This window comes from Salvelinus sp. IW2-2015, linkage group LG2 (assembly GCF_002910315.2).
Source record: "Salvelinus sp. IW2-2015 linkage group LG2, ASM291031v2, whole genome shotgun sequence".
NCBI classification, from domain to species: domain Eukaryota; kingdom Metazoa; phylum Chordata; class Actinopteri; order Salmoniformes; family Salmonidae; genus Salvelinus; species Salvelinus sp. IW2-2015.
Window position 1 is genome coordinate 1,123,297 of NC_036839.1, and position 24,899 is coordinate 1,148,195.

Here is a 24,899-nt window from a genome sequence, read left to right on the forward strand (position 1 = left end):
TTCTAATTGACTTGCTTGCAGTTCCTACCGCTTCCACTGGATGTCACCAGTCCTTGGAAATTGGTTGAGGTTATTCCTTTGTGTACTGAAGAAGTAGGGCTATCGTAAATAAGGGTCACATGAAGTAAATTTTTTGAGAGAGCCACGTTACGAAAAAAGTTACGTCAGTTTGTTTTCTTTTGTATTGGACACAGATCATCCCGTCTTCAAATTGATCGATTATTAACGTTTAAAAATACCTAACGTTGTATTACAAAATTAGTTTGAAATGTTTTGGTAAAGTTTACATGTAACTTTTGATATATTTTGTAGAGAAGTGGCGATAGTTGGAGGCTGTGTTTTTCTGGATGAAACGGTCCAAATAAATTGACATTTTGGATATATATCGACGGAATTAATCGAACAAAAGGCCCATTTGTGATGTTTATGGGACATATTGGAGTGCCAACAAAATAATTTCGTCAAAGGTAAGGCATGATTTATATTTTATTTCTGCGTTTTGTGTCGTGCTTGCAGTGCTGAAATATGCTACTCTCTCTTTGTTGACATTGTGCTGTCATCAGATAATAGCATCTTATGCTTTCGCCGAAAAGCCTTTTTGAAATCTGACATGTCGGCTGGATTCACAACGAGTGTAGCTTTAATTTGGTATCTTACATGTGTGATTTAATGAAAGTTAGATTTTTATATCATGTTATTTGAATATGCCGCGCTGTATTTTCCCTGGCTATTGGCCGGTGGGACGTTTGCCCTTACTTACTTACTTAACCTGCCCCAGAGAGGTTAAGAAGGAAATCAATTCCACAAATTAACTTTTAACAAGGCACACCTGTTAATTGAAATGCATTCCAGGTGACTACCTCATGAAGTTGGTTGAGAGAATGCCAAGAGTGTGCAAAGCTGTCATCAAGGCCAAGGGTGGCTACTTTGAATATATTTTGATTTGTTTACACTCTTTTGGTGACTACATGATTCCATATGTGTTATTTCATAGTTTTTATGTCATCACTATTATTCTACAACATAGAAAATAGTAAAACTAAAGAAAAACCCTGGAATGAGTAGGTGTGTCCACATTTTTGACAGGTACTGTATATAAATAAAGATATCCCCGGATGTTGACCCTTTTCGCCCAGTGTCTGGTGACATCTCGGCTCGCTGGAGCTCTGTTGGTCGCAGGGCAGAATGCAATACTTGCAAATGCTTATCTGGCTCAGGTGATGCTTGTGGTGGCACCGGCTGGACTGCAGGATGGTGCTTGGATGGCTGTTGGGACGACTTGGGCCTTGGGCAGCCATCGTGGAGCAGGCTCGGGCACTTGCTGGTCTGGCTGCACTTACGTCATCGGGTTGGCTGACTGGAGCACATTAGACAGAACTGGGTGCGGCTCGTTGGAAGGAATGGCGACAGGAGACGTGGAGGCAGGATTAGTTCCAGCACTGACCTGGTAGTGTGAAGGGATGTCCGTCGTGGCATCGGTTTTGGTGGCAGGCTAATAGCAATGTAGCATGTAACATATGCTATCAGTAATAGCACTGCTATGTAACAATAATAGCTGTAATGTACACAATGTAATGACTAGGGATTAGCATGTAGCGGCTAATACCACTGGACTAGTGAGCATGACATAGGACATAATATATACATAAAAACACTATGTACATTAGCAGTTAGCTAGAATAGTATACAATATACACATTCACAGTACCTATAGCTTAACACAGTAAGCTATAAAGTAAGAACAGTGTGTGCTAAAAGGCCAAAGCAGTAGGAAACAGCATAAAATAGTAAGCATAGGCAATAACTGTAGGCTAGCACGCTAGGCTAGGGTACAGGCTAGTATGCCTCAGGCTATAGGCCGTTATATCAAACTGTATACAGGGTATCAGAAGTTAGCGGCTTGAGGTAGCATGCTATGGGCTAACAATGCTAATAAGTAAACAGACAGCCATCTTGGTAGAGGCTAGGACTGTATGAGGAAGTGACCGGGTGAGATGACATCACCGATCGGCCATACTGGATGCATAACAGTGACCACCCGGTAGCCATCTTGGGTTACACTTTCAAACAATGGAAGGACTACTCTTCATGGCCTAGAAAATGTACTGTGCCCAGAACTATGCCAAGAGGCTAGATAAACAGGATATTCAGTTTGGCTAGTACCCATGTAGGAATTACTTGCATATAAAGACTGGATAAGGCATACAGTTACATAGTAGTAAGGCCTTATAACATACGGAAGGATTAATATATACAAACTGAAACCTAACCTGTTATGAGTCCACAGTGACACAGTAACACAGTTAGGAGGTCCAGGGTGGAGGATTGTCCAGGAAGAAAAGTACAGCTGATGAGCTGGTGTGCAGCCAGGGGTATACAGAGGCTGTGCTCAACACRGGCTCCAAAATGTAACTGAAGAGTTTGGAGATTGTGTTGGAGGATCTCCTGCCTCTTGCTAGGCCAATGATTGGCTGACAGGTCAGGGGAGAGTTGCTTCGAGCAAATGGAGTTTTCCAGAAGCAGGGGTGTGAAACTCGGGGGGCAGAGTGTCTGTAAGCAATGGAAAACCCATTCCCCAGTACCTCTGCAGAGTGAAAAGGTTTCCCAGAGTTTGTGAGTTAGAAAGGGCTGAGAGAAAATGTCCAAGAGCACTGTAAGGGTTTTCTACACAAGTTGTACAGTTAAAAACAGTATTTAAGAGGACAAGAAACCCAGAGGATGACACATAAAAAGGGTTAAAACACTTATTTCCAATGTGGTCCTCTAAACACCTTGCAATTGTGGACTGGCTCTTGTATTGTGGCTGTGCTGGACCATGTATCAAATCAAATCAAATTGTAGTAGTCAAATGCGCCGAATACAACAGGTGTAGACCATACAGTGAAATGCTTACTTACGAGCCGCTAACCAACAATGCAGTTTAAAAAAATAAATACTAATAAGAATAAGAAATAAAAAGTAACAAGTAATTAAAGAGCAGCAGTAAAATAACAATAGCGAGACTATATACAGGGGGGTATCGGTACAGAGTCAATGTGCGGGGGCACCGGTTAGTCGAGGTAATTGAGGTAATATGTATATGTAGGTAGAGTTATTAAAGTGACTATGCGTAGATGAAAACAACAGAGAGTAGCAGCGGTGTAAAAGGGGGGAGGCAATGCAAATAGTCTGGGTAGCCATTTGATTAGATGTTCAGGAGTCTTATGGCTTGGGGGTAGAAGCTGTTTAGAAGCCTCTTGGATCTAGACTTGGCGCTCCACTTGCCGTGTGGTAGCAGAGAGAACAGTCTATGACTAGGGTGGCTGGAGCCTTCCTCTGACACCGCCTGGTATAGAGGTCCTGGATGGCAGGAAGCTTGGCCCCAGTGATGTACTGGGCCATACGCACTACCCTCTGTAGTGCCTTGTGGTCGGAGGCTGAGCAGTTGCCATACCGGGCAGTGATGCAACCAGTCAGGATGCTCTCGATGGTGCAGCTGTAGAAACTTTTGAGGATCTGAGGACCCAAGCCAAATCTTTTCAGTCTCCTGAGGGGGAATAGGTTTTGTCATGCCCTCTTCACGACTGTCTTGGTGTGCTCAGACCATGTTAGTTTGTTGGTGATGTGCACACCAAGTAACTTGAAGCTCTCAACCTGTAAAGCTTTGTGTTCAAGTACCCAGGGGCAGTACGTCGTATGATGTTGTGCAACTGTTAAGTTTCATCTGTGCTACTCTTTGTTCTACTGGAGACATTCCAGTTTTTTTTACCTTTATTTAACTAGACAAGTCAGTTAAGAACAAATTCTTATTTACAATGCCAAACCCAGACGATGCTGTGCCAATTGTGAGCCACTTGTACGCCACCCTATGCTGCGCACAATTCAGCTGCCCTGAACTCACTAGCTAAAATGTATTAAATTGTGATTTTCTGTCATTGCACTACACATAACACCCCATAACGTCAAAGTGGAATTATGTTTTTTGACATTTCTACAAATTATTTTAAAATGAAAAGCTGAAATGTCTTGAGTCAAAAAATATTTAACCCCTTTGTTATGGCAAGCCTAAATAAGTTCAGGAGTAGAAATGTCCATCACAAGTCGCATAGTAAGTTGCATGTACTTTGTTTGCAATAACAGTGTTAAACATGATTTTGAATGACTACCTCATCTCTGTACCCCACACATACAATTATCAGTAAGGTCCCTCAGTCGAGCAGTGAATTTCAAACACAGATTCAACCACAAAGACCAGGGAGGTTTTTCCAATGCCTCACAAAAAAGGGCACCTATTGGTAGATGGGTAAAAAAAATATCCCTTTGAACATGGTGAATTTATTAATCACACTTTGGATGGTGTATCAATTCACCCAGTCACTACAAAGATACAGGCGTCCTTCCTAACTCAGTTGCCGGAGAGGAAGTAAACTGCTCAGAGATTTCATCATGAGGCCAATAGTGACTTTAAAACAGTTAAAGTTGATTGGCTGTAATAGGAGAAAACGGAGGATGGATTGTAGTGGGAAAATGAGAGAAGGTAATACTCGCAACTGGTAGTCAATGAGGTCACTGAGGCTCAGCGTGATGACTCAATCACGATTTATGACATTGTTTGGGTGGGGTTAAATACCTTCATCTGTGGTTTTCTACAAGGAGGGATGTTTCCACAGAACCCTGAGAGGGGAAGGGGAGATACCTAGTCAGTTGTACAACTGTATGCCTTCAACTGAAATGTGTCTTCCGCATTTAACCCAACCCCTTTGAATCAGAGAGGTGCGGGAGGCTGCCTTTAACCAACATCTATGACTTCGGCGCCCGGTCGGTTAACTACCTTGCTCAGAGGCAGAACAACAGATTTTTACCTTGTCAGCTCAGGGATTCAATGCAGCAACCTTTCGGTTACTGGCCCAACGCTCTAACCATTAGACTACCTGCCGTCCAGAGCATGGACAACTTCATGTGAAGACAGATTAAACTTTTTCATGTTTTAGAATTCATAATAATGTACGAATGTTAATATGTTTCATTGTACTGTAAGTGCTGTGGATTTATTGTTACAGGGAAACTGTGTTATTTTGTTTGTTGGATGGTGGATAGTTCAAAGAGGAGTGACACAGGGGTGCCCTCCTATCATTTAAATTTTGTTGATTAGATTACAATCTGGGTGTGTTTCCCTGTCTATTGTTTTTACTAGCAAAGTGCAAATACTGTACATGCTAATTCAGGTTGGGTGTGAGTTTCTGCTTGAATTTAGTTAAAAAGACAGTGAATTTGTTCAGATTTTGCGTTGTTATTAAGTTGTTATTAAGCGCTTCTCTTCATTTTTTCTCTTAGCGATTATTCTGAACTAAAAACATGTGTATCCACATTAAGTCTTAGCCTACTGGTGATCATTTCCCAGTCAATCATTTAGTCACTTACTCTGAGTAGTCTGTAATGTGTCATGTGTTTCATGTACACTTTAATTGTTTGAGTGTTAACTCTTCCTTGATTAGTTGAATTGAGTATGCATTCCGTGTTTTACAGAGTAATTATTTGATTGACTTTACATTTATAACTTAGTCGGTCTATTTGTACACTATACACATAGCATGTGTTTAGCTTCTAACTGTGCAACTCTGAGCTAAGGTTAACTCAATAATTTAATGCTAGGACATTGATCGCAAGATATTAGCTCCTTGTCCCTTAGTCTCTGATTAATTGCATAACGGTAAACCTAGACACGTGCATCTTATAGAATTCCGAGTGGTTTCGCAAGGCTCCCTACTTTGGCTATACCCACCGGATACGATTATGGGGCTATAGCATTCACATGATAATGGTGTCAGATTGATAAATGTAGCTTATTATTATATTCAACATCATTTCTACATAATGGTTGGATAATTTCCACCAAATTACAGGATCAACCACATTGTAGTTACTCCAAAATACTAACTTAATTGACAGAGTGAAGAGAAGGAAGCATCGTACAAAATAAAAATATTTCAAAACATGCATCCTGTTTGCAAAAAGGCACTAAAGTCATACTGCAAAGAATGTTGCAAAGCAATTAACGGTTTGTCCTGAATACAAAATGTTATGTTCGGGGGGGCAAATCCAATGCAACACACTACGGAGTCCCACTCTCTATTTCAAGCATAGTGGTTGCTACTGTCATGGATCCACCTGTCACCAGAGGGCAGCAGAGACCATCCTAGAGACAATTATGACACTCAGGTGTGTTCTATTACTCATTATGATTTCCCCTTTAAAATAGGTGTGTTTTCTGTTTATCTTTGCAAAAGCTTGAATTGGTTAGTGAGTGAGTGAGTGAGTGAGTGAGTGAGTGAGTGAGTGAGTGAGTGAGTGAGTGAGTGAGTGAGTGAGTGAGACTTAGTGTTTGTTGTTTTTTCAGTTTGCTGAGTAGAGTGTTGGAAGCTATTTTGTAGATGACATCGYCGAAGTCGAGATTCGGTAGGATAGTCAGTTTTACTAGGTTAGTTTGGCGGCGTGAGTGAAGGAGGCTTTGTTGCGAAATAGAAAGCCGATTCTAGATTTGATTTTGGATTGGAGATGTTTAATATGAGTCTGGAAGTAGAGTTTACAGTCTAGCCAGACACCTAGGTATTTATAGTTGTCCACATATTCTAGGTCAGAACCGTCCAGGGTGGTGATGCTAGTCGGGCGGGCAGGTGCGGGCAGCGAACGGTTGTAAAGCATGCATTTGGTTTTACTAGCGTTTAAGAGCAGTTGGGGGCCAYGGAAGGAGTATTGTATGGCATTGAAGCTCGTTTGGAGGTAAGTTAGCACAGTGTCCAAGGAAGGGCCAGAAGTATACAGAATGGTGTCGTCTGCGTAGAGGTGGATCAGGGAATCGCCCGCAGCAAGAGCGACATCATTGATATATACAGAGAAAAGAGTCGGCMCGAGAATTGAACCCTGTGGTACCCCCATAGAGACTGCCAGAGGWCCGGACAACATGCCCTCCGATTTGACACACTGAACTCTGTCTGCAAAGTAGTTGGTGAACCAGGCGAGGCAGTCATTAGAAAAACCAAGGCTATTGAGTCTGCCGATAAGAATACGGTGATTGACAGAGTCGAAAGCCTTGGCCAGGTCGATGAAGACGACTGCACAGTACTGTCTTTTATCGATGGCGGTTATGATATCGTTTAGTACCTTGAGCGTGGCTGAGGTGCACCCGTGACCGGCTCGGAAGCCGGATTGCACAGCGGAGAAGGTACGGTGGGATTCGAAATGGTCAGTGATCTGTTTATTAACTTGGCTTTCGAAGACTTTAGATAGGCAGGGCAGGATGGATATAGGTCTGTAACAGTTTGGGTCTAGGGTGTCACCCCCTTTGAAGAGGGGGATGACCGCGGCAGCTTTCCAATCTTTAGGGATCTTGGACGATACGAAAGAGAGGTTGAACATGCTGGTAATAGGGGTTGCAACAATGGCGGCGGATAGTTTTAGAAAGAGAGGGTTCAGATTGTCTAGCCCAGCTGATYTGTACGGGTCCAGGTTTTGCAGCTCTTTCAGAACATCTGCTATCTGGATTTGGGTAAAGGAGAAGCTGGGGAGGCTTGGGCAAGTAGCTGCGGGGGAGGCGGAGCTGTTGGCCGGGGTTGGAGTAGCCAGGAGGAAGGCATGGCCAGCCGTTGAGAAATGCTTATTGAAATTTTCGATTATCATGGATTTATCTGTGGTGACCGTGTTACTTAGACTCAGTGCAGTGGGCAGCTGGGAGGAGGTGCTCTTGTTCTCCATGGACTTTACAGTGTCCCAAAACTTTTTGGAGTTAGAGCTACAGGATGCGAATTTCTGCTTGCAAAAGCTAGCCTTTGGTTTCCTGACTGACTGCATGTATTGGTTCCTGACCTCCCTGAACAGTTGCATATCGTGGGGACTATTCGATGCTATTGCAGTCCGCCACAGGATGTTTTTGTGCTGGTCAAGGGCAGTCATAGCCCTTGGTTCAGTCCAGACATATCTGTTCTTAGTTCTGCATTTTATGAACGGGGCATGCTTATCTAAGATGGTGAGGAAATTACTTATAAAGAATGACCAGGCATCCTCGACTGACGGGATGAGGTCGATATCCTTCCAGGATACCCGGGCCAGGTAGTGATCGCTGAGATCCTGTTTGAAAACAGCGGAGGTGTATTTGGAGGGCAAGTTGGTCAGGATAATGTCTATGAGGGTGCCCATGTTTACGGATTTAGGGTTGTACCTGGTGGGTTCCTTGATGATTTGTGTGAGATTGAGGGCATCTAGCTTAGATTGTAGGACTGCCGGGTTGTTAAGGATATCCCAGTTTAGGTCACCTAACAGAACGAACTCTGAAGCTAGATGGGTGGCGATCAATTCACAAATGGCGTCCAGGGCACAGCTGGGAGCGGAGGGGGGTCGATAGCAGGTGGGAACAGTGAGAGACTTATTTCTGGAGAGGTACATTTTTTAAATTAGAAGTTCAAACTGTTTGCGTATAGACCTGGAAAGTATGACAGAACTTTGCAGGCTATCTCTGCAGTAGATTGCAACTCCTCCCCGTTTGGCAGTTCTATCTTGACGGAAAATGTTGTAGCTGGGTATGGAAATCTCAGAATTGTTGGTGGCCTTCCTAAGCAAGGATTCMGACACAGCAAGGACATCAGGGTTGGCGGAGTGTGCTAAAGCAGTGAGTAAAACAAACTTAGGGAGGAGGCTTCTGATGTTGACATGCATGAAACCAAGGTTTTTTCTATCACAGAAGTCAACAAATGAGGGTGCCTGGGAACACGCAGGGCCTGGGTTTACCTCCACATCACCCGAGGAACAGAGGAGGAGTAGGATGAGGGTACGACTAAAGACTATCAAAACTGGTCGCCTAGAGCGTTGGGGACAAAGAATAAAAGGAGCAGATTTCTGGGCGTGGTAGAATAGATTCAGGGCATAATGTGCAGACAGGGGTATGGTGGGGTGCGGGTACAGCGGAGGTAWGCCCAAGCACTGAGTGATGATAAGATGAGGTCATGGGTGAGGTCACCGCATGAGTGGGAGGTGGGACAAAGGAGGTATCATAGGTATAATGAGTGGAACTAGGGGCTCCAATGTAATCTAAAACAATGATAACTAACCTAAACAACAGTATACAAGGCATATTGACATATGAGAGAGACATACAGCGAGGCATAAAGTAATCACAGGTGTTGATTTGGTGAGCTAGCTAAGACAACAACGGGTGAGACAACAACAGCTAATCAGCTAAAACAACAACAGGTAAAATGGCGATGAATGGGCAGAGAGGGTCGGTTAACTACACACAGAGCCTGAGTTCGCGGATGAGGTTGACAGATAAACAACCCAAAAATAATAATAAATAAATAAACAGAATGGAGTACCGTGATTAATGGACAGTCCAGCGGGCATCAGCTATGTAGCCAAGTGATCATAGGGTCCAGGGGGCAGCAATCGAAGGAACAGGGAAGCCGCGGAGTAGTCGTTATTACGCTAGCACGCGGGCGACACAGCGTTTAAAGTTAGTAGCCCGGGGCTAGTAGAAGCGTCTGCTCCGACGTCCGACGGAGGCCGGTTGAAGGCACAGCGGATGGAGTATTCGTCGGCCGACCTGTCGTGGCGGTGCGGCGGGGCGCCGTGTCGACTATAGTTTCTGGAGGCACCGTATCTGAGCATGTTGTTCTGTACCACCGGCGTCATTTTCTTCATGAAGAGGCGTAATCAAAGTGGCATTGTATTAATGTTGTCAACAACAATTTATTGATCCTGGTGTCAAACTCCCTTATTTTGCACTATAAAAACTTGAGCTTGTTGTCACTTTTGGTGACGACTCTTGCCGCAATAGCTTGACCTGAGAGCGAGTGATCCAGAGTCACTACCAGGTAAGTGACACTTTCGACAGAATGCGATGTCCTGCACAAGATTGTTCATTCTGTTTTGATCCAAATATTACGGCTTTGGTTTTGTGTATACAACCATCCTGATAGTAGCGTCGACGCATTACAAAAAAGTGTTTAATGTATAAAAACAAACTGAACAGAAAATACTGGCATAGCATGGAAGACAAATATCACAAACTCAAAATAACAGCACCATATCCTATGAGAGTAGCTTTTTCCTGCTGCTAATAACGGCATGTTAGAACATAACTCCACGCAGCCCATCACCACTGGCTAGTAAATAACATATTTTGACATGAAATAGCTTTGCAGCGGTTTATCACACAGAAGAGATGTTGTGTCGTACGGGTGATTGTTATGAATGTAAATCAAATCAAATACAATTTTACTTGTCACATTTGTCATAAACTAACAGTGTAGACTAAGAGTGAAATTCCTACTTATGTGTCCTTTTTCCAACAACACAGTTACAGGTGTATATATAGAAATAGTGACAAGGAATACATAGACAGTGAATAACATGGCTATATACAGGGAGTACCAGTACTGAGTTGATATGCAGGGGTTCGAGGTAGCTATGTACATATAGATAGGGGTAAAATGACTAGGCAACAGGATAGATAATAGACTGATTTGTAGCAGCAGCGTGTGTGTGTGGCGTCAGTATGCGTGTGCGCATGTTATGCGTGTGTGTGTGTTGGGGTGTGGGTAGAGTCCAGTATGTGTGCGGACAAATCAAATTGTATTGGTCGCATACACATATTTGCGGATGTTATTGTTGGTGTAGCGAAATGTTTGTGTTCCTAGCTCCAACATTGCAGTAGTATCTAACAAGTAATGCAAGACTTAGTTATGAAAAGGGTCAATGCAAGTAGTCTGGGTAGCCATTTGATTAGCTATTTAGCAGTCTTGTTTAGCAATCTTATGTCTTGGGGGTCGAAGCTGTTCAGGGTCCTGTTGGTTCCAGACTTGGTACCACTTGCTGTGGAGCAGCAGAAAGAAGTCTATGGCCTGGGTGGCTGAAGTCTTTGACACATTTTTGGGGTCTTCCTCCGACACCGTCTGATATGGGRGTCCTGGATGCCAGGGAGCTCGGCTCCAGTGATGTATTGGGCCGTACTCGCCACCGTCTCGTGCCCTCTTCACAACAGTGTGTGTGGACCATGTTAATTCCTTAGTGATGGAGACACCGAGGAACTTGAATCTCTCGACCTGCTCCACTACAGCCCCATTGATGTGTATGGGTGCATGCTCACCCTTCTGTTTCCTGTAGTCCACTATCAGCTCCTTTGTCTTGATGACACTTAGGGACAGGTTGTTGTCCTGGCACCACGCTGCCAGCTCTCTGACCTCCCTATTGGCTGTCTCATCGTCGGTGATCAGGTCTACCACCGCTGTGTCGTCAGCAAACTTGATGGTTTTGGAGTCATGTGTGGCCACACAGTCGTGGGTGAACAGGGAGTACAGAAAGGGACTAAGCACACACACCTGAGGGGCCCCCATGTTGATGGTCAGTGTGGCGTAGGTGATGTTGCCCACCCGTCAGGAAGTCCAGTATCCAGTTGCAGAGGGAGATGTTCAGTCCCAGGGTCCTGAGCTTGGTGATGAGTTTGGAGAGGATTATAGTGTTGAATGCTGAGCTGTAGTCAAATAGCAGCATTCTTCCATAGGTCTTCCTTTTGTCCAGGTGGGTGAGGGCAGTGTAGAGTGCAATCGAGATTGCATCATCTGCAGATCTGTTTGGACGGAATGCGAATCGGAGTGGGTGTGTCACCCCCCGCCCCCCCCCCAAACACTATATTGAACACATGGAGCCAGGATAACACATATGCAATGACATGATGCCATTATTTCTGTTTGTAATTAATGGTATGTGTATGCATGGGGGGGATGTATGTTTGTGCAAGTGTCTGTACACGTGTGTGTACATGTGTGTATGCATGTATTCGTGTGTGTGTGTGTGTATGTGTGTGTGTGTGTGTGTGTGTGTGTGTGTGTGTGTGTGTGTGTGTGTGTGTGTGTGTGTGGTGTGTGTGTGTGTGTGTGTGTGTGTGTGTGTGTGTGTGTGTGTGTGTGTGTGTGTGTGTGTGTAAAGGACGAGTAATACAGAAAAACGTACAAACGTCTTGAGCCTCTGGCAATTTCAATGATAGCATCTAATGTATTCACCAGATTTAACCCCACTGTCACAGAAACTGAATAATGACCGACATTGCTATTCAAATTATTTATGGGCTACACGGTCGCTCATAACAGTCTTCCTCTGGCTTTCATTGGCTTGCAAGGCCAGTCGTGGGGCAAAACAGGCAGATTCTTAAAGAACTTAAGTTTCAATGTAATTTTCATTTTTACTTACATTTACATTTACATTTAAGTCATTTAGCTGACGCTCTTATCCAGAGCGACTTACAAATTGGAAAGTTCATACATATTCATCCTGGTCCCCCCGTGGGGAATGAACCCACAACCCTGGCGTTGCAAGCGCCATGCTCTACCAACTGAGCCACACGGGACCACCAGAGTCTGAATGACTCTGAACAAGGGCAGTGTGGAGTGCAATCGAGATTGCGTCATCTGCAGGAGTGGTTTTCAGGTGAGTGAAATGCAATTAGTGAAAATGTTTATTAATCATATCATTTAACCAGGGCTTTCTGGTCAATGCCATCTGTTTTTAAGAGAAACACTTTAAGAGAATGAAGAGTTTGCAATAGAAACAGTGTTCTACAGAAAGAACAGGCTCTTCAACGAAAGTCACCTAGTCAAAGGCCAGGTTGACACAATTACAGGAGAGCATAATTGTCCAAAGTACCCGGTTTTCTCCCAATCAAAATAAAAATAGATGAGAAGTTCATTCCAACTTGGCTACAGTTGACAGCATGACTTGAGTACAGTTTTATGCATCAAATGACGCATATACTGTATCACTGAAAGGCTATTGAGAAAATATTTCCTTGAAGATTAGTCAAGGCCCATGAGAGGAAAAGGGTGCAAGCAAACAGTTGTATAAAGGAAACAGTTGGAAACACACTAGACCCTCTCCAATTTGCCTACTGCCCCGTCCCGACAGATCCACAGAAGACGCAATAGCCATTGCACTGTACACCGCCCTCACCAACTTGGACAAAAGGAATGCATATGTGAGGATGCTATWCATTGACTATAGCTCGTCCTTCAATACCATAGTGCCCATAGGCTCACCACAAAGAATTGAATTCCTTCCTATGCAACTGGGTCCTGGACTTTCTGACGGGCCGTCCCCAGGTGGTGAAGGTAGGTAACATTACCACCTCCACACTGATCCTCAACACGGGGTCCCCACAAGGGTGCATCCTCAGTCCCCTCCTGTACTCCCTGTAAACCCACAACTGCGTGTTCTCACAAAGTTCCAACTCCAAGCTCGCTGACGACACAACAGTAGTAGGCCTGATTACCAACAGCGACGAGACGGTCTACAGAGAGGAGGTAGGCACTCTAACGGCGTGGTGCCAAGTAAAAATCCAGCAAAACAAAGGAGCTGATTATGGACTTCAGAAGGAATCAGGCTGGGCACACCCCCGTTCAGATACGGTCCCCGAGGGCACCACCATGTTCTACAGGAGCACCATTGAGAGCATACCGTTGGGCTGCATCACTGCCTGGTACTGCAACTCCACCGCAAGGCTCTACAGAGGGTGGTACAATCAACCGAACGCACCATTGGGTGCACATTGCCTGCCCTCCAGGACACCTACAACACCAGGTGTCGCAGGAAGGCCAAGAAGATCATCAAGGACCTCAGCCACCCGAGCCCACGGCCTGTTCTCGACGCTTCCATCACTCAGACGTGGGCAGTATAGGAGCGTCATGGCAAAAACTGTATGACTGGCCAATCCCTTCAACCCCCCTAGGGATGCACGATGCACGATATATCGGTAAGCATTTAGGAATCGGACGATATTCGCTAAAAATGCCTAATGTTTATTTGAACTCTGATGTGCAAAACCGATGTCAAAGCTGCCGTGCATACCTATATAACGTAGGTAGATGACGTAATAACGCCACGAAAAATACAGCGCTACACAGAACAAAAGCAGAAAAATACTAAGCGCACTTCCAACAACTAAACAAGTTCAAGTCGAGCAGTCCTTTGAAAGAGTAAGACAATTTCAGCGAGACAACTCAAAGGCAAAATCCATTAMCGCCAAGCTACTTGCTATGGGCGTCACTGCTATTAGCTTCACGACTGACATTTGGACCAGCGAWGTCAGCCCCATGAGCATGCTGAGTCTGACAGCCTCAGTGGGTCGACGAGGATTTCGTACTGAGGAAATCGCATGCTCAAGAATGTGCTCGTTCTCATACCGCTGCTGCCATGTCAATGGCTAGCTCCATTCGAACAACTGWCTCGAGAAATAAGCTCATCAASTGCGTCYGCAGYAGACGTGATACGCTCTGTCAYGGCATTGAAACWCCTGCWSAACAAAACTGCCGACACAGACCGTGGGGTTAAAACTTGCAAAAGTACTCTWCAAGAGGCCGTGAACAAGTGATCCGGTGGCATTCTCTCTGAGCCTCTTTACTGTGTCGTCACCATGCTCGATGCTAGGTACAAGGACCACTACTTCGATGCAGACAAAAAACAGGGTTTAAGTGAAATGTAAAGATGGACAAGATGGAAACGGACACAGTGACAGTACGCACCGATCGAGAGAGGCCACGGACAGACAGAGCTGAAACTTCACTGCTTGACATGTATGATAAAATCCTGGTTGAGACTGAGCAAATGAACAACGAAACAGCACAGCAAGTAAGTTAAATAAATAGGTTTGATCATGTTTTACTGGTAATGGGGACATATGTAAATGCCAAGAAAATAACTTTTTGGTGTGTGTGTGTGTGTGTGTGTGTGTGTCTGTGTGTGCGTGTGTGTGTGTTTCAACTATTTAACTGTACTAGAATGCTTAAAAGGCCGCAAAAATTTTAAATATCGGGTGTCGGTATCAGGGGGTTTTTTGGCAAGGAAAATATCGGATATCGGTATCGGGCAAAAATGTCATATCGGTGCATCACTAATTGTTACAGTTGTCAATATGTTTATTATTATTATTATTGTTTTTACCTGCCCTTTTTGATCGGCACTGTTGGAGCTTAAGAGTTTCACTGTGCCCTGTGCATGTGACTAATAAACTCTAATCTAATCACCAACTCTAATCTAATCCCCAATGCACACACACAGGCACACAAGCACACGCTCCTCTCTCCAGCAGCTGATATGCAGATGGCGAGACCAACTGAGCCACTGACATGGAGGTGCATATCATTTAAAGCCTCGTTTGCATCTTAAAATACATTGGGACCATATTGACGAACAGTATACATCATGTCACCAARGCCCGCTCGTTTGCAATGGCACCTCTCTGCTGTTCCATATGCATGAGAACGACACGTACACAAATGCACATACACACACGCGCGCGCGCACACGAGGCTTGGTAATGAATGTGGCCTCTGCCCAGCCTGAAGGTCAGCTTTCATTTCTGTCTAATGGCCAAGAGTCAACTGTTTTCCAAATGAGATGTATGCAGAGTAGACTGCAGAGTAAATATTGAAATCACCTCCGGGGTTGCTACTAAGATTAATTCCGCCACAAATCAGGTGCGGCATAAAGGACTTTTAGAGTACAGAAAATGGMATTCACTGATGCATTGTGATGTATGCATGTAGAATTTTTATTTCACCTACAGTGTAGGTTTGATGTACACTGAGTTTACAAAACATTARGAACACCTGCTTCTTACATGGCATATACTGACCAGGTGAAAGCTATGATCCCTTATTGATGTCAGTGTAGTTGAAGGGGAGGAGACAGGTTAAAGAAGGATTTGTAAGCCTTGATASAATTGAGACATGGATTGTGTATGTGTGCCATTCAGAGAGTGAATGGGTAAGACARAATATTTAAGTGCCTTTGAATGRGGTATGGTAGTAGGTGCCAGGCGCACCGGTTTGAGAGGGTCAAGAACTGCAACGCTGCTGGGTTTTTCACACTCAACAGATGTCCATGTGCATCATGAATGGTCCACCACTTAAAGGACATCCAGCAAACTTGACATAACGGTGGGAAGCATTGGCGTCAACATGGGCCGGCATCCCTGTGGAACGCTTTCGACACCTTGTAGAGTCCATGACCCGATAGATTGAGTCTGTTCTGAGAGCAAAAGGGGGTGCAACTCAATATGAGGAAGGTTTTCCTAATGTTTTGTACACTTAGTGTATATTGTGATTACAAATGATTGACCAAATGTGCTCAAATCATCAGAGACATTGATCTAATCTAGAAGCCATTGTGATGTTCAGAGAAATTATTGAAAGGTATCTCTGCCAAGAAAGGACTTTTGGCAGAAATACAAAACAAAAAAAACACACAATAARAAAACTAACAGATTCATCAGGATCTACTTATCTATGATAAAGGGACTCGGTGAGAGTGACCCCCACCTTCCGAACCCCATCTTTACATAATATAAGTGTACATTGAAACCTTTGTTCATATAATTATTTCATTTCAGCCAATCTATTGTCAATAGCTCATAACACGCACCCACCTTACACTCAATMTAACAAGGAGGCGTCAAGACCTCCGAACAGTGCAACAAGTCTATTAAAAYGACTAGACGTGTAAATGTCAAAAGGCCCATCCTACACCCTCCTCCTAATCTGCATTCAKTACTATGCAAACAAAATACCGACATCATGGATTCTTTCAAATTCACCCAGAAAAATTCAGACAGACAGGTTTTTTCGTCTGGTCATCTCATAGACACACACACACAGAATCCTCCTTGGCCACAAACAAACACCAACACAACAGGGTCATGTTCATTAGCGCACGCAACAGAAAACATTTAAAAACATTTTGCAACGGGAAACTAAAATGAGTGTTTCTCATTGGAAAAGTCCAAGCAGTCCATCCCTGTTTCAGTCCATTTTCTTTCATTTGGTGCCTATTGGACATGACCCAGTGTCGCATGKTATGGAGACAGCCGCACCACACAAGTTGGAAAGCAAACACCCTGCCCAACGCCCCGTTTTCGACAAATGGAGAACAGCACGGCAGAGGAGGAGAGTCGAAGTCAGAAAACAGCAAATAATGGAGACGGGGTCTGATGGTCGCCCTCGGAGCAGCTGTCATATTAAATAATAATGAAGCGTCTATTAATATGCAAAGGAAGTGGCAGCCTCGACTGGCTTAACGCTGTCATGCCTCTGCATATTGTCAGGGTCTTCATCATTAATTAACATGCGAAGCTACCCCATACCTGCGACCAATGTCAGAACATTTCTCTCTCGCGACAAACACCCACCCTGATGCCACAGCCCTTCTCAACACCAACCGATGGGAGTAATTTCATTAACTCCACATCGGTACACAAAAGAAAGACCGACTTGTACGTCTCTTTTTTCCCCCCTTCTCTCTTGATAGAGAGGCAGTGATAAAGAAGGACCTGTGTTTTATCTGTTGTGCGGCTTTCTCTTTCTCTTTCTATCTCTCGCTCTCTCTCTCTTTTTCTCTATATCTTTTATCTGTATGTAATGTTACTTTATGGTCTATCCCTCCCTCTCTCTCTTTGCTTGCGCTCTCTTTCTCTCTCTCTCTCTCTCTCTCTCTCTCTCTCTCTCTCTCTCTTTTCTCTCTCTCTCTCTCTCTCTCTCTCTCTCTCTCTCTCTGTAATACTGTACGGTCCCCCCGGTCTCTCGCTCTGTACTCTTACGTGCAGCACTGAAACAGTAACTAAAACTGTTTCTGAGATGCAGAGGTTAAGCTAAGTAGCAGAGAGTCCTCGGGTACACCGCATCCGCGGCACTTGAACTTCAGCGCTATTCACATGAACAATTGTGTATCAACTACAGACACGCACAAGCCTTATGACCAGCGGCAAACTGGAAGCTGGAATGGGAAGTTGTGTGTGTGCAGAGCTAGGATATAGTGGTGAAGATGGGTGCCTAGGTAGTGGCCAGAGTGTGAGTCTCTGAATGCAGGCTGTTCAGAAAGCCTCTCTACAGTAAAGGAGTTGTCATCTATGTGTGCTGTCAGTCCACGGCATCCCATTTAGTGGGCCAATCTGCCTGTAATGCATCAGCAACTGAAAAGACTCCACACGCACGCACGCACGCACGCACACACACACACGCACGCACGCACGCAGGCACACACACACACACACACACACACACCACACACACACACACACACACACCACACACACACACACACACACACACACACACACACACACCACACACACACACACACACACACACACCACACACCACCACACACACACACGATTCATGCACACACACACAACACACATGACACACACACACACACAAAAGCACACAAATGCATAACACACACACGCGCGCACACACACAAGCAAAGGATGTTTCCTTAAATGGAAACCATGGCAAATTAAGACACCCTTCCCTGAATTGAACTGGTGTCAAGGGCAAAACATACACATGTCAACAATGTCTCTCACGTAAATAAGCTTTCTCAAAATATAAGTCATTGAGTCATTGTGTGGAAAGCACACTTTCAAAATGCACTGTATCTCAACTTTGGCACTACAAAACAAAAAAAAAGTCCCAATTTTCAAAGAACCTTCATTGGTTGAACAATATCTGTGACCCTCTCTGAGTGAAGTTTCCATGCAGGTGGCCTTCGGCGGAGATTGGGTTATTGGGTGATTTGCCGGATTTGGTGCAATGCATCATGGGGGACAGATTTTTGTTAAATGGAGTCACCTGCTCTGCAGAGAMAGGGTACAGGACTGAGTAGTATTCCATTGCTAGTAATCAAACTACTATGTATGATCACTTTGCATCATTTTGAAGAATCATTTGTCATAACTTTGTTACTAACTTTGTACCATAATCAAACCACAGAAGCCAGTTAGGGAGAAAGTTCAGCCATCTTGGCTTTTGCGGCCACACATAGAAAGGAAGTTACGAGGGGATCGAAAAAAACTAAATGACTTTATCTTGCTTTCCTGAAATCCCTGACTAAATGTCAAGATCATAGACTCCATCTGGGCTTAAAGGGGAGGGATATCAAAAGGCTTTTCTGTTGCTTTATGTTCCACTAAATAAAACTATGGCTTTCTCATCTTCGTCCTGCTTTGCTGTACCGAATGGCCTTTTGAGTAATTCCAAACAGAGAGTATGTGACCTCACCACACTCCCAGAGTTCAAAGCTGGGCATTGATCTGTGAGCCTCCATTGTTAAGAATATGGCCAATCTTTGTCTGCTATTGAATTTAAAACATTTCTCGGGTGATTATTATTTTTTTGCCTCACTCCCATGCTGTTTTTTCTTGATGAGAAAATGTGAGTGTAAGGTAGGAAGATTTTCAGAAATACTCAAGCATAGCAAGATCTTGGAGGCAAACTTGTAAGATTACACAGAAAACAAAACAAATTATATGCAGTTTAGTTGTTTCTTGCAAGAAAAACTAAGAGTTAAGAGAGACGTAAAGACAGTAAAATAAGATTAAATATGGAAAAATCTAAATAAATGAGGGGGGAAAACAAAATATGCAAATCAGAGCATTTACACCCAGCGACATCAAAGCCGTCACAATGCAACCAGCCACAAATAGAACAAAAGCATTAGCTGCATTAAGACTCGCCCAGGGGCACGTTAGGTCACAAACGGTTGTTGTTGATTCTTGTGGCGATAAAGCTTGCTTTAGCATCAACCATGCCTATGTACATACAGCAGTGRAGTGGATTTAATCGCACTAATTAGAATTCTCTCAGGGCGAAACGCAGCATCTACTAAAATAATCTGAGAGAAAAGGACGTCACTCCAATTTATTCTCCCTCTCTGTCTCTTTCCTTCCTTTTCTCTCTCTCTCTCTCTCTCCGTTTCCGGGGGATGAGTTAAAAAAAATATTTATTGTAAACTAGTTCAAACGAGTGGCTGGTTGTCTGGTGGTTGTCTGATGGTTGTCTGGTGGTTGTGTGTGCATGCGTCACTTCGCTCTGCTTGCAGTTTAGAGGACGAGGAGAGGGAGGCGTGGAGTGCTGTGGGGGTGCTGAGGGTACGGAGGATTGTTTCAGTGTGTGTGTGTGTCCGTGCGGGCGTGTGTATGCTTAGCGTGTGCATGTGGGTGCACAAACGTGTGTGTGTACGTATACATTGACTATGTGCAAATACTGTATGTGTGTGTTTTTGCGTGCGTGCGTGTGTGCGTGCGTGTTTGTGTGTGGCTCATGTGTGCGTGTATGTTAGTGTGCACTTGCGTGTATGCATGCGTCTGTGTTTGTGTGTAACTACAATACATACCTGAGGATGGGAAGGTTCCAGGGGACATGAGGCCAGGGACAGAGTGAGGCATGATGTGTGGGTTCTCTGATGACGTCACACTCTGGGTCCTCTTTGGAGGTCTGCCCGGTCTGGAGCTGGGAGAGACAGAAGAAAGAGGACTTGAACTTTTGATGCTCTCTATAGAGACATCTTCCCTTACCTAAAAACAATCCTCAATATCCCTCAATACTCCGCTGTGAACCCCCCCCCCACACACACACACATCACCGTAATAAGTAAAACAGAATGAAGGGAAACGTGTAATAGGGACGGGGTAAGTAGATGTAGGCCAGGGAGCTGAGCGAGAGAAGGGGGGTGGGGGGGGGATAGGGAGAGAAAAAGAGATGTTACAGAGTAAGATACATATGAGGAAGAGGTAGAAGGATAGAAATGTGGAAGTACATGTTGAAATAAAGACGGACAAAGAGAGGGAGGAGAGAGTGAGAGGGGAAAAATGAGACGGGGGAGAGGAAGGTGTTAACATTTTGGACCACTGCAGAATGCAATTCCATTCCAGAGAGCCAACAAAACACGGTACTGTAAATAAATTCCCTTTTCAAGGACAGTTGCTTTCCGCCGCTCCAACATAATAGACTTCCCCGTAACTAATTAGATTACACGCTGAATTTATTTGCTTTATTGAAGATCAACCACTTTTTGATGCATAATTCATCGGCCGTACCTCGTTACCTGCTCCCGCGTATTAATATCCCAGCACACTATTTGAATTGCCTCACTTGCATATGATAAAACCTAGCTGAGGCCGCAGCGCTCTAGCAGCCCTCTCGGCCTGGAAATTACATGTTAACTTGCTATAATTATTGCAGTCAGGCCCCACTCTTGATTTATAGGACTTTTAAAAAACCCAAATATGTGTAGTTCTGGTAATGAATGATATGTTAAGGTTCTTCAGGAAATTAAAAGCCACTGGGTGCCTTAGGAAATGTTCCGCTTGTTTGATTTAATGTGACGCCGTAGCTGGGAGGTGGAGGAGAGACGAGGTGATTCGGTGATTCAGACTTGTTGGATCTTTCTGATGGGCCCCCGTTTATTACTGCAAATGAGAAGGAGCCCAGATTTGGACGTGATAAATGACTCCTCTGGCTTACTTTCAGAGCTGAGCTGATGTACCCTGTGTATGTGTTCCCCCATGTCTTAATCAGTTACTTATTAATAAGCTTTGTATCACAATCAATAGAAACTTTAGCTGGCGTAGTTATAGTTTGAAAAAGCCTATGGGATTTATTGTTAATATGATCACATATTCAAGACGCAGGGATTTTATTATGCACATTACATTATGGGACATAGACTGAAGAGGTATCTTTGGTGGAGAAAAACTATATATTTCACTTCTGAAGAAGACCACAGTTAGCAGGTTTACTATCACTCGTGATCACATCATCCTCAATATTTTGCATGGAATCATCTCTGAAGATCTTCCAAAAGTGAATCTTCTAAACTATCAACAGCATTATTGAAATATCGACGTCGCCGGTCTTCTAGCCATCGCCGATCCACCTTTCATTTTCCATTTGTTTTGTCTTGTTTTCCCACACACCTGGTTWACATTCCCTCATTACTTGTCGTGTATTTAACCCTCTGTTCCCCTCATGTCTGTGTGTGAAATTGTTTGTTGTAAGTGCTTGTGCACTATGACTGGTGCGCGACGGGTTATTTTGTACACACATTTTGTATTTCTGGATGCCGTTGGTTTTGCCAATAAAACTGCTCCGGTTATTACCCAGTTCTGCTCTCCTGCGCCTGACTTCCCTGCCGCCAGTTACGCACCCCTTACATTATTGAAATTTAAGAAAAGAGGTTTCATGCTCAAACAAGAGGAGTAGAAGTTGAACTCAATTGACATTTCTCACAATGATAAACCGTTCAACACAGTGGTGTGTCAGTTCAGTCAGTCTCAGAAGTTTAATCTATTCAGTCCTTTTTCTTTGTGATGTGTATTTACCTATATGCAGCCTAAGTACTCTCTCCCTCACACATTATCTGACTCGCACACAAATGAGAGAGAGAGAGATAAAAGATAGCGAGAGAGAAAGAAGAGCGAAACGATTGTGAACAAAAGGGAGGTAAAAAGAAAGCAAGAGAGAGAGAGAGATAGAAAGAAGAAAGAAAAAGAGAGAGAGAACAAATAAGTGTCCGTTTAACCTGGGGACATCTGGAAATGTAATTCCCATTTCTACAGAGCCACCACCTCTTTGATCTTATGAGAAGGAGAGATCTCAGACAGTTTAACTGTCATCACTTTCACTTTTTCTCCGTCTGAATTATTTATGAAAGACCTCAATAGAGGGCATGTGATGGGTGAAAGGCTTTTTTCAAACAAAACTAAAAGCAGAAAAACTCCAGTGGACAAAACATGTCACATCGACTTGGAGCTGATGGCCAGAGGAGACCAGACGATGTGGGTGCTGGTAGAAAGGAACCGTTTAGTAGAAGTCATGTTTAGATAGGCTAGAAGAAGATACGTCTGTGTATTTAGAGGGGTAGCATTTCAACTTTGTATGCAGTGGACTACAAAGCACTGGTTGTGAAAGCTGCACCATACCAAAATAGGGGGTGTCATCTGAAACATTTATCATTGGGCCACTGCATGTTGTGGTCATGAAGTACAGTACGTCTGGGACATAATTAATAACCATGCATCGTAATACCCATGCACCGCAATAATGTATATTAGCATGGGCTAGATTTAGCATGATAAATTATCCGTATAGAATTTGGAATATGCAATATATACATACAGTGAGCACCATAATTCATTAGACAGTGACCATTTTTTTTGTTATTTTGGTTCTGTACTCTAGCACGTTGAGTTTGAAAGGATACAATGACAATGAGGGTGAAGTGCAGACTGTCAGCTTTAATTTGAGGGTATTTCATACATATCGGATGAACCGTTTAGAAATGACAGCACCTTGTGTACATGGTCCCCCCATTTTAAGGTACTACAAGTGTTTGTTGAATTGGCTTCACAGATGTGTGTCGTTAGGCAGGTGTATTCATTTGTGTCGTTAGTGAATGCAGGAGAGCTGTTGATGAAAAGTATTGATTCTAGACTTTGCTATTGCCTTTGGAGGTTGTTGTTGGGGTGTGACAACATGAGGAAGGCAGCAGTGTCGATGCAAAGCTGGCCGTCATAAGGCTCAGAAATGAAAATCAATCAATCAGGAACATTGCAAAAACCCTGGGCATGCCCAAGTCAACAGTTTGGTTCATCATTAACAAGAAAAGAACAACCGGTGAACTCAATTATGTCAAAAGAGCCGGTAGACTGAGGAAGACCACTGTAGTGGATGACCAGAGAAAACTCTCTAAGGTGAAGAAAACCCCCCTGACAACAGCCGGACAGATCAAAAACACTCTCCTGGATGCAGGTGTAGATGTGTCAAAGTCTACCATACGTAGAAGACTACACCAGCAGGACTACAGAGGGTACGCTACAAGATGCAAACCACTGATAAGCCTGAAGAACAGAAAGGTGAGATTACAGTTTGCTAAAAAGCACCTAAAATAGCCCCAAGAGTTCTGGGGAAAAAGTATTGTGGACAGATTAGACAAAGATTAACATGTGATGGAGTGATGGGAAGAGGAAAGTGTGGAGAAAAAAAGACATGCCCATGATCCAAAGCATACCACCTCATCCGTGAAACATGGTGGGGGGGGGGGTGTTATGGCTTGGGCCTGTATGGCTGCCAGTGAAACATGGTGGAGGGGGTGTTATGGCTTGGGCCTGTATGGCTGCCAGTGGAACAGGCTCACTTGTCTTCATCGATGATGTGACTGCAGACAGAAGTAGTACAACGAATTCTGAAGTCTACAGAAATATTTTATCTGCTCAGATATAACCAAATGCCTCCAAACTCATTGGACGGCACTTCATCATGCAACAAGACAATGACAAGACAATGACATACTGCTAAAGCAACGAAGGGGTTAATGATGGCAAAATAGTGGAAAATCTTTCACTGGCTGAGTCAATCACCGGATCTGAATCCAATTGAACATGCATTTTACATGCTGAAAAGGAGACTGAAGGCAATAAGTCCCCGAAACAAGCAGGAACTGAAGATGGCTGCAGTACAGGCCTGGCAGAGCATCACCAGGGAAGATACCCAGCGTCTGGTGATGTCGATGCATCGCAGACTTAAAGCAGTCATTGCATACAAAGGATATGCGACCAAATATTAATAATGATTACTTTATTCTATATTATGTTAACTTCTTATGGCTGCAGGGGCAGTATTGAGTAGCTTGGATGAAAGGTGCAAAGAGGTGTCCATAGTAAACTGCCTGCTCCTCAGTCCCAGTTGCTAATATCTGCATATTATTATTCATATTGGATAGATAACACTCTGAAGTTTCTAAAACTGTTTGAATGATGTCTGTGAGTATAACAGAACTCATATGGCAGGCARAAACCTGAGAAAAATCCAAACAGGAAGTGGGAAATCTGAGGTTGGTAGATTTTCAACACAGCCCCTATTGAACACACAGTGGGATATGGATGAGTTTGGACTTCCTACGGCTTCCACTAGAWGTCAACAGTCTGTAGAACATTGTCTGATGCCTCTACTGTGAAGTGGGGCCGAAAAAAAACAGAACATAGTCAGGTCTACCATTACCTGGCCATGCTCTGACCATGCGCGTTCACATGAGAGGGAGCTCTG

The 24,899-nt window shown here is 43.9% G+C and overlaps 1 protein-coding gene across 1 annotated transcript in view; it reads right to left on the minus strand.

The window, feature by feature from the left end:
• Positions 1 to 24,899, minus strand: part of LOC111973053 (dachshund homolog 1-like) — a 270,959-nt gene that overhangs the window by 83,189 nt on the left and 162,871 nt on the right. Inside the window, 1 exon segment of the mRNA XM_070446570.1 lies at positions 20,191 to 20,306. Within this exon segment, the coding sequence (XP_070302671.1) occupies positions 20,191 to 20,306 (116 nt within the window).